This window comes from Vipera berus, assembly GCF_964194415.1.
Source record: "Vipera berus genome assembly, chromosome: 2".
Classification (NCBI taxonomy): Eukaryota; Metazoa; Chordata; class Lepidosauria; order Squamata; family Viperidae; genus Vipera; species Vipera berus.
The window spans coordinates 201,708,772-201,728,451 of NC_138203.1; the positions used below are offsets into that span (position 1 = coordinate 201,708,772).

Here is a 19,680-nt window from a genome sequence, read left to right on the forward strand (position 1 = left end):
GAGATGCCAAATAAGTGCAAACACAGAATTCACATCTTCACAAGGGAGAGATCCTCTCTGTCATATACACGCAAAGATATCCAGATCCTCTGTTTGGTAGATGGAAACGTTTGGGCATACATCACAGGACTGAGGTTGAGAAAAGAGAGGGTTGACATTGTTGCCCCAAAGCTAAATTTGGAATTTTGAAGAAAAAAGGGAAGTTCAGCAATATAGACTTTTGGAGGAACACATGCTGTAGCTACTAATTGTAAAGGAAGAAGGAATAAGTCTAGGAAAGAATCTGCATCAGAACATTGATATTTATTTCCTTGTACTATGCAAGTCTGCTTTCTTTTATTTCTCTGTACTAGTTCTGTATTTTGTGTACTTCAGCCTTTTGTGAATATCTCAGATTGGCCATGAGGAAATAATTTCCCTTTTGAAATGTTGTGATTTGGAACAATGATTTGACATTTCACTCCAATCTCTTTATCATATGTTCTTCTTTATTTATAGTGGACCGTGTTTTTGGTCTGTTTGGAGTGTTGTAAACATTGGCTGTGGTTTTATTTTTTGTAACTTCCTTTTAAAGCTATTGTTTTCTTATGATTTGAATAGCGTTCTGTTTTCTTCCTTTAACACGAAATTTTGACTTTTAAATATCTTAAGTTAAAAAAAATTATTACAGATTATATTTCTTACAAATTGGTTTCTAGTGAAGTTGGTCTGCATTGCCAAGAATGGCAGAAGCCTCTAACTACACTTCTCAATGCTGTACAGCCAGGAGGTGGTGATACTAGAATTACATTTTTTTTTCATTTTAATCACCAGATACTAACACGGGGTGGGAGCCATTTCTCTCTTAAAGGTTAAGTGCTGGACATTAGGTAAGGCACAATCAAATGCTATACCAAAGCAAAGGTTGCCAGCGAGTGAAGACTCAAAAGACCCAAGACAGTTGAAGACTCTACCTGCATGCTTTGCTTTGTTTTGTACAGCAACTTCGCCTTGGACTTCAATGTTACACAAATCTAATGCAGGGAATACCATATCAAACCAATGTATAGAAGTCTCTTGTAAGAAGAGATGCCCAGAATGTAAACGCAGTGGGGTTCTCAAATCCTGGTAATGAAGCCAACGCCATTTGTTTTGGTTTTTTTGTTTGCATATTGATGCAGTTGTAATATTTACAATATTAAATGGGCATATTTGCATGATGTAGCTGACCCAAGCAGTCGTAGCATACAGGTAAAAAAACATACGGAAGCTGTCTATTTGGCAACCTCCCAGCCTATTATTTTTTCCCTTGCAGAATAAAAAAAAGGGGGGGGGACATCTATAGTGGCGCATTTGGGGTTGGTGCCATTGTGTGGGGGTGGGATGGCCTCTTCACACCCACACATTCTCTGGATTATGGGGAAGGGAGCAGAAAGTAAAACAGGAGAAAAGAATTGAGTCCTTGTTTGAATAACGCATGTGATTAGTTGGCTTAGGTAACATTTCATTCCTTGATAGAGCCCCCCCACTACACTGTTTGGGTCTTAACTATTTATGATATGCAACCTCCACCCCAATGCAGGTCAGGGTGTCATGCAAACAAGGCAATTTTTTGCTGCTTCAGAGGGCCTTTCAGGAGCAAAGGTGAAGAGCAGTGATGTTAACCTTTAGCTGCAGAAGCAGCACTTGCTTTATTCATATATTTATTGGTCTCTGAAGGCCAAGGGGATGTAGTGTTTATCAAAATATATTAGGGGAGATTTATACAAAATAGGAGAAAGAGAAAGAAAATTACAATTTTATCACCACATTTGAGCCACATGGAGGCCATTACTATAGGACTGGGGGGGGTGTTTGCTGATAAAATTGAGAAGTAAATAAGCAGAGCCCCATTAGAAAAAATTATCCCCTTTTAATGTCTGTTTGAACAAACTTATAGAAATCATTGGAGAAATTTAAATTGTTTAGATAGGGTCAGTATTAGAGAAGGCTTGGCTGCAAATGTTGGGTTTTTATTACTGGTGGTGAACTACATGTTGCCCTGGATTTGAGAATCATCTAAAACAGTAACAAAAGAGGGCCTGTTTGACTTCTTTTTAGCCAAAGCAAGTAAGCCATCATTTTAATATGTTCCCAATATCCAAGACATAGAAGATACAGGTACTATCTTGAGAAGTTCTGGGAGAATTAAACAGATGGTTCTTTCCTTCATTGCATGGGTTTGGAGCTCCTTACTAGAGGAAACAAAAACAAGAAATGTTGCAAATGGTCCCTTGAGACCAATGCAGGTAGCTGATTGGAGACCCGGAGGGAGTAGATAACCCATTGTTTCATCCTATGACCTGGATGACTGAGAATCTCCATAGACATTTAGCTATGCACTTTGGGATGAACACCCTTCAAATGGTGTGGGAGTATGAACGGATTTCCAGAAAAACTGTAGACCACAGGAACCATTTGCGTTTCAGCTTGAGGTGCAGACAACACAGACTCATCCCCAACTCATCCCCTGTGTTCAACAGTAGAGGGACACAGGGTGGAAAACATCCTGCAGAAAGCACAGCTCCAACTTCTAAATGAAAGAATAACACAGACTAATTTTTACAATTGAGGTTTTGAAAGACAGAGTGGAACACAAACTCCCAAGAGCTGAAATCACTTCTAACAACAGACGTATTAGAACAGGTCACAGAATTTACAAAGAAGGCACAAGTAGCACAACACAACAAGACCAAAAAATGACAGAAAGGCAAATTTTCCACCCTACAACTTAGGAAAAAAACACACAAAAGAGAAGAACCAACCCAGATGGACAGTGAGATGTCTCAGAAAACTGACCGATGGGTGAAAAATCTGTGTGACAGAGAGCTTACCCAAACAGAAAATAATGTTTTAGCCAAAAGATTGAATTTTGTGGTAACACCAGAACAGCTACCAAAAGTAGATCTCCTTCACAGTCACAGAATCAGCCATCAGAAACAATAAACTGGCAGAACCAGAGGCAGAACAATTAAGGATGAAGGTATCTGCAGCCCTCGCCAATGCCAAAACACCCCTTCCAACCTCACAATTCAAGAAGGGAGAGCAGCTGATAAAGGAAGACGCACAGTCATCCTGAACACATGACTACAAGGCCAAGGTGAACAGTCTTCTGAAGGACACTGCCACATACGAGACCCTGAAGAGAGATCCCACCTGCAGTTACAAGAAAAAGGTCATTGATGTCTTTCAACAATTACTAAAGGGCAATGCCATCAATAAGCCACAATACTACTGTCTTTACTGTGGGGAAGCCATGCCATGCATATATGGACTCCCCCAAATCCACAAAGAAGGAACACCACTCAGACCAATTGTCAACAGCATCAACTCAGTCATCTACAACATTGCAAAATGTCTAACTACCATACTAGCTCCTCTAGTTGGTAATACCACTCATCACATCGTATACCCTTGACCGAAGATCGGTACACTCCTTCTATCTGGGATGGTCGTCCTCTTCCACCGAGCGCGCAGCTTCGGGAGGGACGCACATGGAGCGGTGAGGGAGGAAGGGGACACCCGCCTAGCCAGCCAGATCAGCCGAATCAACCCTGGCGATCAATGGGGTGACAGATGTCGCAGCCAGATCGCCCTCACATCCACTCATCACATCAATAATTCACACGATTTCACCAGCAAGATTTGAAAATAAAACTGGACGCAGATGAGACCATGGTTTCCTATGATGTGATTTCACTTTTCACTTGCATCCCAACAATTGAAGCTGTCATGGTAGTGGGAAAAAAAACATCTGATACAAGACAGCACCCTACGTGACAGAACCAAACTCAGCCCAGACCACATATGTGCCATGCTGGACCTCTGGCTGATCACTACCTTTTTTCAGTACAGTGAAGGTTTCTACAGGCAAGAACATGGCTGCGCCATGGGCTCACCTGTGTCCCCCATTGTGGCCAATCTCTACATGGAAGAGGTAGAAACCAAAGCCCTAAATTCCTTCACAGGAATTCCACCCACTCACGTGTATAGGTATGTGGATGATATTTGGGTCAAGATCAAAACACAAGAATTGGGAGCATTCACCAAACATATCAAGTCAGTGGACAGATACATCAAATTCACACGTGAAGATGTTAAGGAAAATATTCTAGCTTTCCTGGACTGTGCTGTATACATTAAGGAAGACAGAAGCCTTAACGCTGAAATTTACAGAAAACCCACTCACACAGATCAATATTTACATTTTGATTCAGACCACCCACTGGAGCACAAAATGGGAGTTATCAGAACCCTACACCACAGAGCTGAAGGCCTGCCTACCAGCAAAGAAGGAAAAGAAAAAGAAATAAAACACATCAAGGAAGCCCTCGGAACGTGTGGCTATCCCAAGTGAGCCTTCATCAAATCTCCAAAAAGACCTAGCAGGAGCTCCTCCATAACAGACGAAGACAACAATAAACGAAGCAACGTAGTCATTTCATACGTTGCAGGAATATTGGAAAAGCTCTGGAGGATCTTCAGCCAACACAAACTTCAAACCTAAGAATACACTAAGGCAAAAGCTTGTCCACCCCAAGATAAAACACCCAGATACAAACTGAGCAACGTGGTATATGCAGTACAATATGGTGAGCTATGTGCAGATCTGTACATTAGGGAAACAAATCAGCAACTTCATAAACACATGGTATATCGTAGGAGAACAAACCCATCAGGCAAGAGTCAGCAGTCCATCTGCATTTAAAAGACATGGCCATTTTTTTGAAAATAGCAAAATCCACATTTTGGACAAAGAGGGACTGCTCTTGTGAAAGAGGCCATGTATGTCAAAACTGAACAGCCATCTCTCAACAGAGGGGTAGTGATCCGACATCATCTATTTCCAGTCTACAACACAATCCTTTCAACAGTTTCAAGAAGGCTCCATAACCATTTGCACCACTCAGGTGACCCTGAAGACACAGATAAGCCTCCAGGTACCTTTAACAACTTGTAAAAGAATGCAAATGAACAGCTGTCTGCAGGAGTATAAGTCTTTCCATTCCCCACCATCCAGTCAGAGCTGAAGAAGCTTCTTGGATGAGAAGCGAAATGTCTTCAAAGAAAAACAAGAAAGTCCAGTTGCCTCGTGGAAAAGCATCTTTGGGAGAACATTGTTTCATTTCTTTTCTTACATGGTACTAAGCAATTTTTAAACCATGGTTGGTAGAATATTTTTACCTCAGAAGGGCTATGTCTTTGCATTGAATTATTTATGTTGTTTTTTAAATCTTTGTAAGTCTCCCAGATTTGTGCATGATTGGGCACCAGATAAATCAAATTCATAAATAAATAGGCAAGTAAACAGGCTGTGGTGGCCTTTTACACTACACGTGGACTCACAACAGGCTGTAAAGTAACACCCATAATGCAATTTAGTATGATGGTGAATACAACTAATATGTAAGAACTTGAATAATGGAGGGGAAAGCTGTCATTGATTAAAATAGACTTTTCCTGCTGCAAAAGTGCTAGCTTTGACATGGCATCCCATTGCTGTTGCCGCCACTCCTTCACACTATTGTGTCTCATCTCTGTCCTTGAAAGATAGTATGGGAAGCCCCGAGGAAACTTTGCTGGTGTCCCAACACCAAACCTGAGTTTACACTGTTTGCAGATTCCCAATGATACCTGAGTGAAACACAAAATATTATTGCAAAGGCAAAAAAAAATTATAAAGTTGCTTCTGAAAATGTGCCATTATCTTAAATTTAAGAAATAATTGATGTCGCTGGGTGACATAAAGGGTGATAATTGGTTCTTAAGTGCATTAGCAAGATAGGTTCATAATGAAATACCAGGGAGTTTCACAGCACATTTTTGGCTCATATGCTAGTTGTTTTGATTCATTTATGGAGATGGGATTCATTGCTATGAGCATCTCAGAACACTACTCTGAGAAAAAAGATGAAAGTATTGTTATTCCCCTTTCCCTTGATTTCTAAAAAGAACAAAATTAATATGCATGTGAAGGTAAGGAAAAAAAATTAGAAGGCGGTCCTCATTTTTAAAAAATAACAGCCCTAGTTTTTAAAACAATGGTACTTATCTAAAATAAGCAATTAATAAAATGTATTTTACTTCTTAATTATGTTTGGAGGGAAATTAAAAGGAAAATACTTTGACATTTAATATGAAGATCTCTGTACCTTATGTACTTTCATCATTTACTTTAATGTAAAGAAAAACTGGAAAGCAAATTAAGAGGGATTGCCGACATACAACTGCTTTAATTCACTAATAGTGAATTTGATTAAAGATCTGCCATTTTTAGATGATTTTGTTATGTAGTCATCAACTTTTATGCCACTAGTCTTCCTTTTCCCCAGATATTGATAGGCAAAGTCTGTTAGCCAAGAAAAGCACAAAACTGTCAGTTTGGGTACTTTTGTTTCGGGGAAAGCTGATCTTGGAAAAATTATGTGGTAAGAATTACAGAAGCATGTTCTAAGCCTAGGAAATTAATAAAAACAGTAGAAAGAAACTGATTGTGCCCTGACTCTGTGAGGTGTAAGGGGGGGGGGGAGAAGAAAAGCTCAGATTTTGTAATTCTTGCCCATATCAGTAGAATTCCAGTATTCTTAGGGACTTTGTTTCCTGACTTGCTCTATATCGCAAAGGGCTGACATCATTCTTGAAAGGCTGATTGTGTTTTCCCTTCCCTCTCTTAAATTCTAGGATGTTAAGTTTGACAGAGAGTTTCCCCCATGTTTTTATAACTTTTGTCACATCATTTCTTCAAAGTCACATTATTCACATGTTTAGAAGAGCTTGAATGCTTCTAACCAGCATTGTCCCTCGTACACTCCCCCTTCTCACTGAGGAGCAGGGACTGATTGCATATCACACTTCACAAAGGATTATCTAGAACAGGGGTAGGCAAGCTTGGCTCTTTTATGACTCGTGGACTTCAACTCCCAGAATTCCTGAGCCATAATACATCTAGAATGTATTAGGGTAAGCAAACTGAGTGGACTTACTGAAAATTGGCCTCAATGTTTGTCACTCAGGGTTCGTGATTTGTGATTTTTAGGAGGTACTTCAGAAATATTCACTAAGCAGTCCTATAAGCTTGTACACAAGTTCATAATGTCATAATCATATCAAAGAAGCTTGCTTTTCTTTAGCAGAACTATGTGTCTATTCTCTGTGGAAACATTTGTATTATAATCAATCGACACAATAGCAAGAATACATCTGTGCAATTCAATTGAAAATAAGTCTCAGTGATTGTACAACGTGGCTGATGTTAATATTTCTCCCTGTCTTACAGTGCATCATTATCAGGACACTTAGAAAGTAAGAAATGTGTGTTTAAAATGAGTTATTATTTTTTTACTAGGGAGTAAGTCAATTGCTCCACCTCATTTCTCTAGGTGGTACTGTAAATGCAGAAAAGGGATAGATGTAGACCTAGAAAAATATTTAGCGTGATGAATGGAAATTTTCCAATTTCAGTGGAAATCCTATTTTTATTCAGGGAGTCAAAATCTATAGGATGGCACGTGTGGTATCAAAATTTCAGTCCCACCTCTTTTGTACATGCAATGAAATTACATGCATGTTTAAAAGAAATAGGGCATGGATTCTATCCCTTTGCAGAGTCTGACTCACACATGAGCACACACACATACACATGCACCATACCTTGCTTGATACTAGGCTGAAGTCATGAGCAGTGAAAAGGGTTTTTTATTATTATTTTTTTAATAGAAGAAATTGCTTTCTGGCCTTGGAAACATTGAAGTGTAAAGAGTTTGTAAAGCAAACTACAAGCCTTGAATTCATATCTATTGTGCTTAACATCCCTTGAATGCTTTGGTATGTTTCCTCAGCTTGTCATTCTTTTTTATACAGTCAGCAAATAATATTAAAAGGTTCTTTAGTGTTTCTCAGAAACAATCATGACAAGTGGAAATACTAGTTAAAGCCCCACTTGAAATTTAACAGAGATAAATGCAGAGTTCTATGTTTGGGTGGGAAAACAAATCAAAGGTTAAGATGGAGGGAGATCTCCTAGATAGCAATACATGTACTAAAGACGACGGGGGGGGGGAATCTTGGTGTTTTGGTATGTATTCACAAGCTGAATATGAGCCACAATGTCATGAAGTTGCAAAAAAAAAGTAAGTGCAATCCTACATCATATTGCCAGTAGTATCAAGATCAAAAGAAATTGCCATTCCTCTCTATTCTACAATGGTCAGAGTGTACCTAGCATGGCAGGTCCAGTTTGGGGCACTGCATTTTAGGAGGGACACTGACAAATTGGACCATATCTAAATTGAGACTAAGATGATAAAGGGCCTAAAAAGGAAAGTTTTAGAAGGAGCAATTAGATAGATCCCTCAGCTATTTCAGCCTGAAAAAGAGAAGGCACCAGGGAAATAGAATAGCTGTCTTCAATAGCCTTTCATCTGCAGGACTGTTATGAACAAGTCAAGGTAACATTGATGCAGAAGAGAGGACACGAAGCAATGGATTTAAATTATAAACAAATCTATTTTGGTTATTTATCGGGAGGGGGGAACTTAACAATAACATTTTTTCAAGATGGACTGCCCTAGGAGCTAGTGAACCGGACACGTTTAAGCAGAAGCTGTATTGGTAGATTTATGCTTTAGGTGGTGGGTTGGATTAGATGATCTTTAAGATCCCTTACATTCTCTGTTCCTGTGAAAAATGCCTGGCACACATTCGCTGGTGTAAATAAACTGGGGATTCTAGTACTAGCCAGTGGTAAGGAATGATGATTACAATTCACTATAGTTTATATGCCACTCTAATCCCAACAAGTCTCTGGGCATCTTACAAAATAATAAACAGGTTAGTGAAAAAGAATGGTAAAACCAATAGTATCCAGATCCATAGAATAAAGTCCCCCCCCCTTTACAAATGTATTCCCAAGGCTAGCCAGGTTTTAATGGCTTTTCAAGAAACCAGTGGGCTGGGAGACGGTCTGATCTTAGGAGAGACATCTAGCCATCAAGTGAGAAATTAGTGGTTTTGCACCATCTACTGATTAATAGTTTTCTTGTACCTCTGATTAGAAGAAAAACTAGCAACTATTTCCATTATGTCTCATTTTACAGAAGAAGAGCTATAAATGACTAACTAGCGGTTGATAGCAGGCAGCAGGTTTTCCTGGGGAATGTCATGGCTATTGTTTCTGTGGTAATGCCTTTTCTTCGTATTAATCTAATGATACATTCCTTTGTCACTGTGTCCCAGATTGTGGTCTCACTTCTACAGAAATGAGTCCAGATCTGTTTCAGGAAACTTGCTGAGGGACACTTGCATTTACATATTGCTTTTTCTTTACTGTTCAAAAGTTAAATCTGCTGAGCACTTAATATTTTACAAATGGCTCTTGCTTTCTATTTAAAGCTATTACCATACATAAAAATGAAGGTCAAAACACTTGAAGGCCAGAGAAAGCTCCCCTGCTAAAGGTTATCAAAAGGAATCAATTCTGCTCATGTTTTTTTATCTACCTTTATGAATGGTAATAACTTTATATGACACTGAGAAAAATAAATGGAGTATAAATAGAAAAGTATTTTACCCTGAGGTCTTCTTGTTGAGTGATCCATCAGCCACTAATTGTTTTGTTCCTATCCAATGTATTTGTCAGTACAAAGACTCTGGGATACTTCTGAGTTGAACCTAGTACCTCATTACGGTAGTAGTATAATTATACATAAATGGAATGTGGGTGTACATGTAAGAGGGAGGAAAAAATTAGCCATTTAACCCACAAGCTTAAATTGCTGAGGATAACACCATCCATAAGTCATCTTGTGTAATTTTTGCTTAGTGCTTAAAAACTTAATGAGACTCAGGCCTTCTGCTGAATAATAACACCTTCAGAATGAAGGGAAATTAGAAGATGGAAATTTTTCATCTACCCTTTTCGTATGTAGATTCACTTGGGCAGTATGACTAACAATGAAAAATTTATGAGCTTCCTAAATTATGGGGAATAAGCTGCAACAGAAGGTGTATGGTAGGATAGAATTGCAGGTATGAGAAGTTTAATTCCTCTTAGAATAAAATACCAATTCTTCTGGGTCTTTTGTAATCTCTGCAGGAAATATAGTTGAGGGTGGGTTTTTTTTTTCTTTCTATTTTTTTTTCACTTTGACCCTGCAACGCAAGTAGAAAAATTAAAATTATTACATTCAGCTGTAAATTCCACTTAAGTTATACTTTATTTTAGCCATTTTTATTGCTTTTTTTCTACATGTGCCAGTTCAAATCTTATACAAAAGCTTTCTGCCATTGTTTCTTCAGAGAATCAGAAGGACTATTTGGACCATCAAGTCCAATGCCTTGTTCAGAGTAAGAATCCAAGTTAAAATTTCCCAGACAGACAATTGTACAGGATAGCCTCTGGATAAATTCATCACCTTCCTAGGTGGCTACTTTCGGACTGCTCTTACTGTTAACTCACACTGAACTACATTACTAAAAAGTCATGCCAAGATATATTATGTCTGTAATATTCTCATAATCTATTAAGAAAGCTTCCTACTAAAAAGTGCGATAAAGGTAAGCAAGATTTGTTTTTATCCTATCCCCTGTTTTTCAGGATTTCTCAAAGATAAATGTTTGGCTGCATCTAGCTCCTTCAGTACCTTAGGTTGCAATTCATTTGACTCCGGAGATTTTAAACTCATTCAAGTAAATAGATTGTCCAGGATTAATCCTTTTCTTCTAAATCCTATTTTTTTTTTCAAGGCTTCTGCCTGAATTCTTCTGGAAAGAAGTTACCCATTAACAATTTGGCAGCTATGGAAGATGGTCATATTAGGTCTTTCTCCATTTCTTGCCTGAGGGAGCCAGCATTGTCCGAAGACATTTTCCTTGGTGATGTGGCCATCTCGGCTATATGCCAGAGGTGCATGGAACTCTGTTACCTTCCCACCAAAGTGATACTTATTAATCTACTTGCATTTGCACACTATCGAACTGCTAGGTGGGCAGGGGCAAGGAATGGGAGATCACCCCATTGTGCGGCACTCAGGTCTTGAACCTGGCTGTCAGCTTTCCTCTTTAACCACTGAGCCATCGCACCCCTAGGATAGGGAGAAGGCTAAGATAATTCCACAGAATGATTCTTAGGAGATTGAACCAGCTATCACACCAGGGCGTATTTTGATGTTGCCCTTCAGAGTAACTTTGTAGTTCTGGGCCAACTTAAAAGGATGCTTTAAGGGATTGTTTTCAAAGATTATAAATTATACCTTTGTCGGTGGCAGAAAGGACTTCTGTACGCATCAGCATAAATAGCCAGTGATTCTTATCTTTCCCCTACTTGGAATGATGCTGAGACAATATGTTATTTTCAGCCAGAAGGAGCTGCCTGTTGAAGGACAATGCATGTTGTACTCCTACATCCAATGTAGACAAATAGTTGGGATCATATTAGTAAAATTCTTTTCTAAAAGGTGATTACCTCTGCTGTTCCAAAGATTCGATACCAAACTTGGTTTCCTAAAGGTTTGTCAGCAATAAAACTGGTGCAGTCAAGCTTCTCTGCATGTTGTGGTCTAATCATTCTAGTGTTTTAAAGAATTCTGGTTTGGAATTGTGTTGGCTAAATCCCATACCAATAGAGACTGACACGGTGCCATGAAACCCCAGATCCTTGCCTAAACATGTCAAAAAAAACCCAAGCTTCATAAAGAAGTTGGTACCTTTGCCAAAGCATTCAAGTATATTGTGGGGTTGCTGTTCGTTGTTTTTATTCAAAGTTTTTTTTTAAAAAAAATCCTTCCCCAAGAACACCCAGGTGTTGTAATATAGGACTTTGAAAGTTAGTTATCTTTTCTCAGTGCAATTTTAACTCTGCCTTCTCCTTCTTTCTTGTAAAAACTCACCCATTCCCAGAGAGTTATCTAAGACAGTGTTTTTCAACCACTGTTCCGCGGCACACTAGTGTACCGCGAGATGTTGCCTGGTGTGCCGTGGGAAAAATTGAAAAGTAAAAAAAGTACTTTCTTTGTGTTTATTTGATTCCTATTCAAGAGAATTACTTTATATATAGTCAATATAGGCACAGAGTTAAATTTTTTAACATTTTCTAATGGTGGAGTGCCTCGTGATTTTTTTCATGAAACAAGTGTGCCTTTGCCCAAAAAAGGTTGAAAAACACTGATCTAAGAAGCTCTTTCACAAGCTACAAAAACAAGTGGATTACCTTTCAGAAATTTATTTTCTTTCCAATTTCAAGTTTTTGAAAAAGTTAGTTTTCTTGGCAAGAAGCAGAGATAAAGACAGAAAAGAAAGGATGAGTTGGAAGAAAAGTACTAGAGAGACTGTGGTCCCAATTCTTATGGGAGGTAGATAAGAATAATAGCTACAGAGCCAGCACAAAGAGAATAAGCAGTTTGTGCTGCTACTTCCAACCACTGCAGTCCCTATTTCACCTAAGAAAAATCAGCATACTTCCTCAGTTGCTTTAACTTCTTTTAATTGTTTATTTATACCATGTACCTATTGCTTTTTAATAAAATACCAAATAGCTATGATGATGCAAGCTAAATTACCACAGTTAAAAGTCTTTGTTTCTTTGTTTGTTTACTAAATATTTGAATGAGCCGTTAGCAACAAACCTCTGTGGTTTATGCAAATTTGTCTTTCAGCACGGATATGAAGTGCTAAAAGATTGTCTTCCCTTTCATAGAACCTGTAATCCTCTTGGAAAGCCAGACTTTTTAAAATACAATTTTACTGAATTTTTTTAATGAGATAATAATCATAATCATAATCATAATAATCATAATAATATAAATATTAGATAAAAACAAATATTAGAAAAGAAACAGAGAAAATAAGGAAAAATAGTGAATGAATAAGAAATAAAAAAGAAAAGATTATAAAGAAGCAGTTTCTTATCTTTTGACAGAAGTTATAAATGCAATTATATTTTAGAGGACATATTTTACCCTCTCTAAGGTTACACCATAATTTCCTTCCTTCCTTTTTTTTCTGATATTCAAACCCATAGATTGCAAGATCATTTTTCTCTATTTTCCAACAAAAAGTCCATAAGGGGTTTCCAGTCACTGATAAATATAGTTATTGATCTTTCTCTAATCCAGGGGTGTCAAACTCGCAATGTTGCGTGTCACAATGTATCGTGAATTTTTCTCCATTGCCAGCAATGGGATGGGCACGGATTTGGCATGACGCATCCGGCCCGTGGGCAGTTTGACACCCCTGCTCTAATCAAAGAAGTTAATTTAGCCACTGCTTTTTGTTCTGTCATCTTCACTACATATTCGTCTGTAAGCCAGATTTTTAAGGGGCAAATAAAACCTTAGGTTCTTTCATGGAGTCTACTCAAGGTTAATACCAATTGGTTGAGTTTTATTATTTATTTATTACTTACCTTCCTACTCACTTATTCTCTGGGGGGAATTTTTTTTTAAGCAATCCAACAACATTCCTGGAGGCAGTGCACATCCCTCCAGGAATTCTTGAAAGAGACTGAAGTGGCAGCTTTGGCTCTCCCCTCACCAGAATCAGTGGAGGAAAATGCTTTGTCTTTCCTTTTGCTTGTATTCAGCCTCTTCCATGAAATGTTTTATACTTACCTCCCCCAGGCAAAGATTGATTTGAATATATATCCTGTAAGATTGTATGAGATGTATAAAGACAGAGCAGCTGAGTGTCCAAAACAGACGGTGAATGGGAGCAGGGTGAGGAGAATTTTCCTCATAAGCTGTCTCTCCAATTTGTAACTTGATGGACAGAGAGTAGGATCTCATCATAGCCAGGATATGTGCTACAAATCCATAGAGGTCCATGTTTCTTGCACAGAGGAGGAGGAGGAGGAGGCAATAGGTTTGGGCAGCAAACTGGCAATGGGAGAATGAACAAGCACTTAATCAATTCAGCACCAAGTTCACTGTCTTTAAAAAGTATTATGTAAAATTAATATATACTCACACCAGATTACTTTCTAAATGCAAATCGGTAACCAGAAATATTTGGAACATAAAGGAAGCAAAAGATTAGCAGTTCTCCAGGATTCCAAATAGAAAAGGTGTTCTATCACAACAGAATTTGAGACTCTTCACAGAAAGTAAATAAAGTATTGCTGCCTTTTCTCTTTAAGAAAAGCCAGAAATGGATGAATTCACCTTGGAAAGAGTGCTTGAGGAACTGGAGACTCTGTGCTCTGAAAATATGAATATTGCCATTGAGACAGAAGAAGGCCTTGGGATAGAATATGATGAGGACGTGGTATGTGATGTGTGCCGTTCACCAGAAGGAGAAGATGGCAATGAGATGGTTTTCTGTGACAAATGCAATGTCTGTGTGCATCAGGTGAGTAGCAGTTCTCTCTGTGATCCGGTAGTAAAGACAGTTCCCTCAGATTCATTGACCCAGAATTGGAAGATTATCTTATCTTATGAAAGCTGACCCAGGCCAGAGCAGTGATGTTAAAAGAGCATTCATAGATTCTTCCTGCTGTGTCCTGTAGCATTCTCAAGACTGAACCAATATTGTTATCTTAGTGTTAGTACTTTGTATGTATCTATGTTAAAGGGGAGTTAAAGCACATTATGAATTTGGTTAATTGTATATTATGGATAATTCTTATTTAGAATATGATTATTATAACTATAATCCTGTATTTAGCTCTGGGAAGTGGGGGGGGAGTGGGGTGGTTTGGGCTGGGGGGGATTTGGGGATATATTGTAAAATCTTGTTTCTGTAAAACTCTTTAATAAAAAAAAGACTGAACCAATTTACCTTATATTTTTATCTCTGGGAAATCTAGGGCATTTGCAGGTGCCTAAAACTACTATATCTGCAAAAATCCTGGCAACTACTACATTGAAAAGGCAAAGTTCTGGAAACTTGCCACAGCCAGAGTCTGCTTTGGGCAACCTTAGGAGTTGCCTAAAGGGAGAACAGGAGACACTTAACTTGTCTTGTTCATCAACAATAGCAGATGATGATGTTTTTTTGCATTTCTTAACCATTCAGTGGTACCTTTGTTTGCATGTTCATGATATTTTTGTTGTTAATTGTGGTCAGTTTACTGCTTGTGATATTAAAGGAATAAATATGTCAAATTCAGGCATGCAAATAATGTCCAAGAATTCTTATGTTAGAAATGCAGTAGCACCTGAAATGGAAGACCACAAGACTAGATTCACTATTTCTCCTTCTTTTTAAATGTCTTTTCCCCCCTTTTATTCATAAATCGCTGAATCTGCTATCTTTTTAGCTACTCGTTTTATGTTTCTTTAGTATCATTCAGTACATATATTGCACTAAGACATAACAACTTGTTGCACAAGCCATTATAAGATGAAGTCAAAATCAATCAAACCATTTCATGGTTTTGTGTGATCTATAAACTTAGCCAGAAAATTGAATAACCTTTACTTAGCAAATTAGGTCTCTGCTGTGGCTATGGAAAACAGCTTTGAAAAATATTTTGTACTGAATTTGATAGGGGAAAAAAGTAACCAAAATATCACTGCTATTAAGATGGTAAATAAAAAATATTTCTTATGCAGTAGAAAATCTGGATCAAAAGACCCAAGATTAAGGCAATGGGGTCAGGCAGTTATGGAAATTTAGGGGCAAGAATAACGTGTTACCCATCCTCTCACTCTCTTTCAACTCTCATGCATTCATTCAGAAAATTGCCTCATCAGTTTTTTGGGGAGGAATATTATTGTTTCAACTACATTATATTAATGGTAGGTGGGAACAGGGAATCCCATACACTTAATATTTGTAAATTAATGCAGTCATTTTATTCATAAAATGCATCATAGTACTTTATCATAAGGTATATTAATTTTGATATGCACTCATCACATAAGTAACTAATCCTTTGTCCTTGTATTTCTTTTTAGGCTTGTTATGGAATCCTAAAAGTTCCCCTTGGAAACTGGCTCTGTCGGACCTGTGCCCTGGGAGTTCAGCCAAAGTGTTTACTCTGCCCAAAGAGAGGGGGAGCCCTGAAGCCTACCCGGAGTGGAACAAAATGGGTTCATGTTAGCTGTGCCTTATGGATTCCTGAAGTACGAGACTAAGTGATTTCTTCCTAAACAGAATGAACGGAGTCTGGATGAAATCTCATTTTAATTAGATCATGCTCGCTACATCTTCCACAAACTGTTCATACCATTGAATGATATTATTTAAGAAAATCTAGCATTTGAAACATTATTATGGTTATCACTTCAGACATTCCAAATAAATGCCCTCGTGGGATGGGGTATGAGCATCCCCAGAGATTTCTATCAAAGGTGTATTTTATGATATTCATCTTCAGGGAGAATTGATTCATTATTCTTGAAGACAATATATGGAAACTGATTATTTGTATGCTTTGTCTTATTCTCAGGTTAGCATTGGATGCCCTGAAAAAATGGAACCAATTACAAAAATTTCACATATCCCAGCAAGCAGATGGGCTCTGTCGTGCAGTCTTTGCAAGGAGTGTACTGGAACCTGTATTCAAGTAAGTAATTGATTCTAAGAAAATCCAAGAATCAGATCATTTTTGTGTGCGTGTGCTCTGCCTATTTGAAAAAAAAAATGATGACATCACCTTACAGTTTTGTACAGACATTGTTGTGCGTGTTTGGATTCACTGGGCAACAATACAGATAAACAGTTTTAAAAGTCTGTCATTGCTGGCTTTTCAGCAATATTTAAGCAGTGCTGCTACCTTCATTTAGCATTGTAATGTCAGTGCACTTGGATTTGTTAACAACAGAGTCATTCAACTTAGAATACAGCAAAAGGCCATGTAATTGAGTTCCTAGATCTGAAACACCTTTTCCCAGACATGATATGTTGTTCTTTGATTAGTGCTAGAAGAGTTGTTATGGCATCTTCATGCAGTCTGCTGCCTCTCTGCAGGCTGCTCTCTCTACTAACAGGAAAGTAAGAGAGATTGTTTGCAAGTCTCAGCCTGAGTGATAGCTGTTTTTCTACCAGGCAGACAAACTAATAAGATAATTAATCAGTTGGTTTTTTTTTACTACAACCACAGAACAATTCTTTGGCAGGATTCTGCAGTTTGCACTAGTGCCACGAAAATGTCATCTTCGATACCAGGCCTTGCTTCCTTAGAATGTTTCATTAAAATTAAAATTGTTTCTTTCCTGAAATGAAAACTTGAATGCATTTCTTTAAATCTTCCCAATGTTGATTCAGTTCCGTTCTTGGTGGATCTGCTTATTCAACCTGCCAGATGGAGATATTTTGTCACAAAGGCAGCTGCTTTCAAAGAAGGGAAGGGCAAAGAAACAAATTAGCTACACCAGGCAGCAGGGTGGGGGGATATGTTTTCTCCAAGATTTCATCCTCTTAGTTCTGGTTCACATCTTAGTTTTGAAACTGAATGGATTTGCATGAAAAGTTATCTGAAATGGAAAACAAAGTGTTATTCTTCTGTTGAAACCCACAGTCTGTCAGTCTTCATTAGGATTGCCAGTAAGACTCTTGGTCAGTACTAATCTTGTAGAAGTTGAATGTTATTGCAAAGAAGAAGAAATATGTGGATGATTCATTTGTTTAAACATTTAAGCAATGACTAAGCACTAATCTGGAATTTAGAAATAAATGAAATTCAATCTGCATACCCTCCCACTCCATTAGGATTGCAAATTCCGTTACAATGTGGTGATACAGCACCTTCTTCTGGATTTGTTTATCGAGATGGATTTTAAAATGCAACTCTTCGTTTTCAGCAAAACCTTACTGGAGAGAGCTATCAAAATCTGTGAAGCTTAGTAAAAGCTATAGAGCTTAGCACAAAGTGGATATAATTCTGAAGAAATCAACATGAATGGTTAAAAGAACAACTGTCCAAAAGAGACTGGCTAATTATATTTAAACAAACATTGGAGAGAGGTTATGCTAATAAAAACACAAATATATTATGGCTGAAAGTCAGAAAAAAGACTCCAGCTAGCATTTGACCAATATATAGACAAAGTACTTTTGAAGTAAATGATAGTTAAGAATTATAATATGAAAAGATACTAATTTGTGCATCCCCACTGACTGTCCATTAATATTAAGGAAATAATATGCTGCATGAAAGCTCTGAAAGCGAAACAGGAAGCATCATTTCAGTGCTTCAAGGCATTAGTGACATGGAACTGTCAAACATCTTGCAAAGCTATAAATTACCACCAACCTTAAAGAAGGGCAGCTAGAATCACCTAACATCATGTAATGATTCATAATTGTCTGCAGATCTTCACTGTATTCAAAGTTCTTAGGAGAAATTGGGAGAAATGCAAGTTGGTTCTTTGAGTTCAGAATAACTCATAACTTGCATATGAACCAGTTTTGCCTAATGGCACCAGGTTAGAAACCAGGACACTGTGAGTTCAAGTCCCACCTTAGCCATGAAAGCTAGCTGAATGACTTTGGGCCAGTTACCCTCTCTCAGCCCAACCCACCTCACAGGTATGTTGTGGGGAAAATGGGAGGAGAAAGCCTATGGCAGACTTGTCAAACTTGCAATGTCACATGACATCGCGCAACGTATCAGGACAGTTTTGCCATTGCTGGCAATGGGGTGGGTGCGGCTTCCACATGACGCATCCGGCTTGCGGGCCGGCAATTTGACACCTCTGGTCTTATGGCATGGTCGTCAAACTCGCCATGTCACATGACATGTCGCGATGTATCACAACTTTGCGTTGCCAACAATGGGGTGGGTGCGGCTTCGGTGTGATGAAACCGGCCCATGGGCCAGCAGTTTGACACCCCTGATCTATGGAGATTCTCAATCATCCAAATAATGGTTGTCCCAATTACATTTTTCAAAAGGCAACTGAACTTTCTTGTGTTTTTTTTCCTTGAAAATGTTTCACTTCTCATTCAAGAAGCTTCTTCAGTTCTGGATAGAAACTATTTTCAAGGAAAAGAAATCAAAATCCTGTTACCTTTTGAAAAACACCTTTGGGACAGAGGAGGTGGAAGGTGTGTTGGATATGTTTGCCATCTTGAGTTATTTCTAAAAATAATAAAGGTGACGTATAAATAATTCATAACTTGCCAGATAAAGTTATATGGCTTGTAGAGACTTGAATATGATCTGAGATAAATTAGGATCTTGCTAATCTCCTGTTGATGGCAGAGGTATCCATTACCAGTGGCCAGTATTGCATTAACATCACGTAATACTCTGCTGTGATGATATTTCTGCATAGGGGACTCACTTCATATCCTAAGGCCTTTTGCTGGAGTTCCTAGAACATAAGATTCTACTGTTAATCTCAGTTCTGTCTGGAGTGAGATTGATGGATAGCCTGGAAATTACTTGCTTCTTGCCTACTCCTCCCTTACTTCCCTCTCCCTGTGTATAAAATGATGTTGAAACTGGAAGATGCTGCATTGTTCAATAATAAATCCTGTTGGGGAAAAGTGTGTAGATATATTCATTACCAGCAGAGAAAGAAGAGGAGACTTTATTTTTCTTTATTTTATGAAACCTTAAGAAAGATTGTAGGGAAAAGAGATGAAAGGCACTTTCTTTCTTTTCCAAGATACTATGTGCTCTTCAGATCTTTAGCTGTACATAAATCAGCATTAATCTTTACCAGGTTTGCAGTTCCCTGAAATTTCCTTTTTGAAGACAGGGACAACAAAGCTTTGATT

At 38.2% G+C, this 19,680-nt stretch overlaps 1 protein-coding gene across 3 annotated transcripts in view; it reads left to right on the forward strand.

Annotated features, from left to right (window-relative positions):
• JADE2 (jade family PHD finger 2) overlaps positions 1-19,680 on the forward strand; it is a 182,615-nt gene that overhangs the window by 113,066 nt on the left and 49,869 nt on the right. For all 3 annotated transcript variants that reach the window (XM_081320987.1, XM_081320986.1, XM_081320985.1), the window contains exons 6-8: positions 14,147-14,358; positions 15,909-16,076; positions 16,403-16,519. In XM_081320987.1, the coding sequence (XP_081177113.1) occupies positions 14,147-14,358; positions 15,909-16,076; positions 16,403-16,519 (497 nt within the window). The remainder of the gene's footprint in view (positions 1-14,146; positions 14,359-15,908; positions 16,077-16,402; positions 16,520-19,680) is intronic.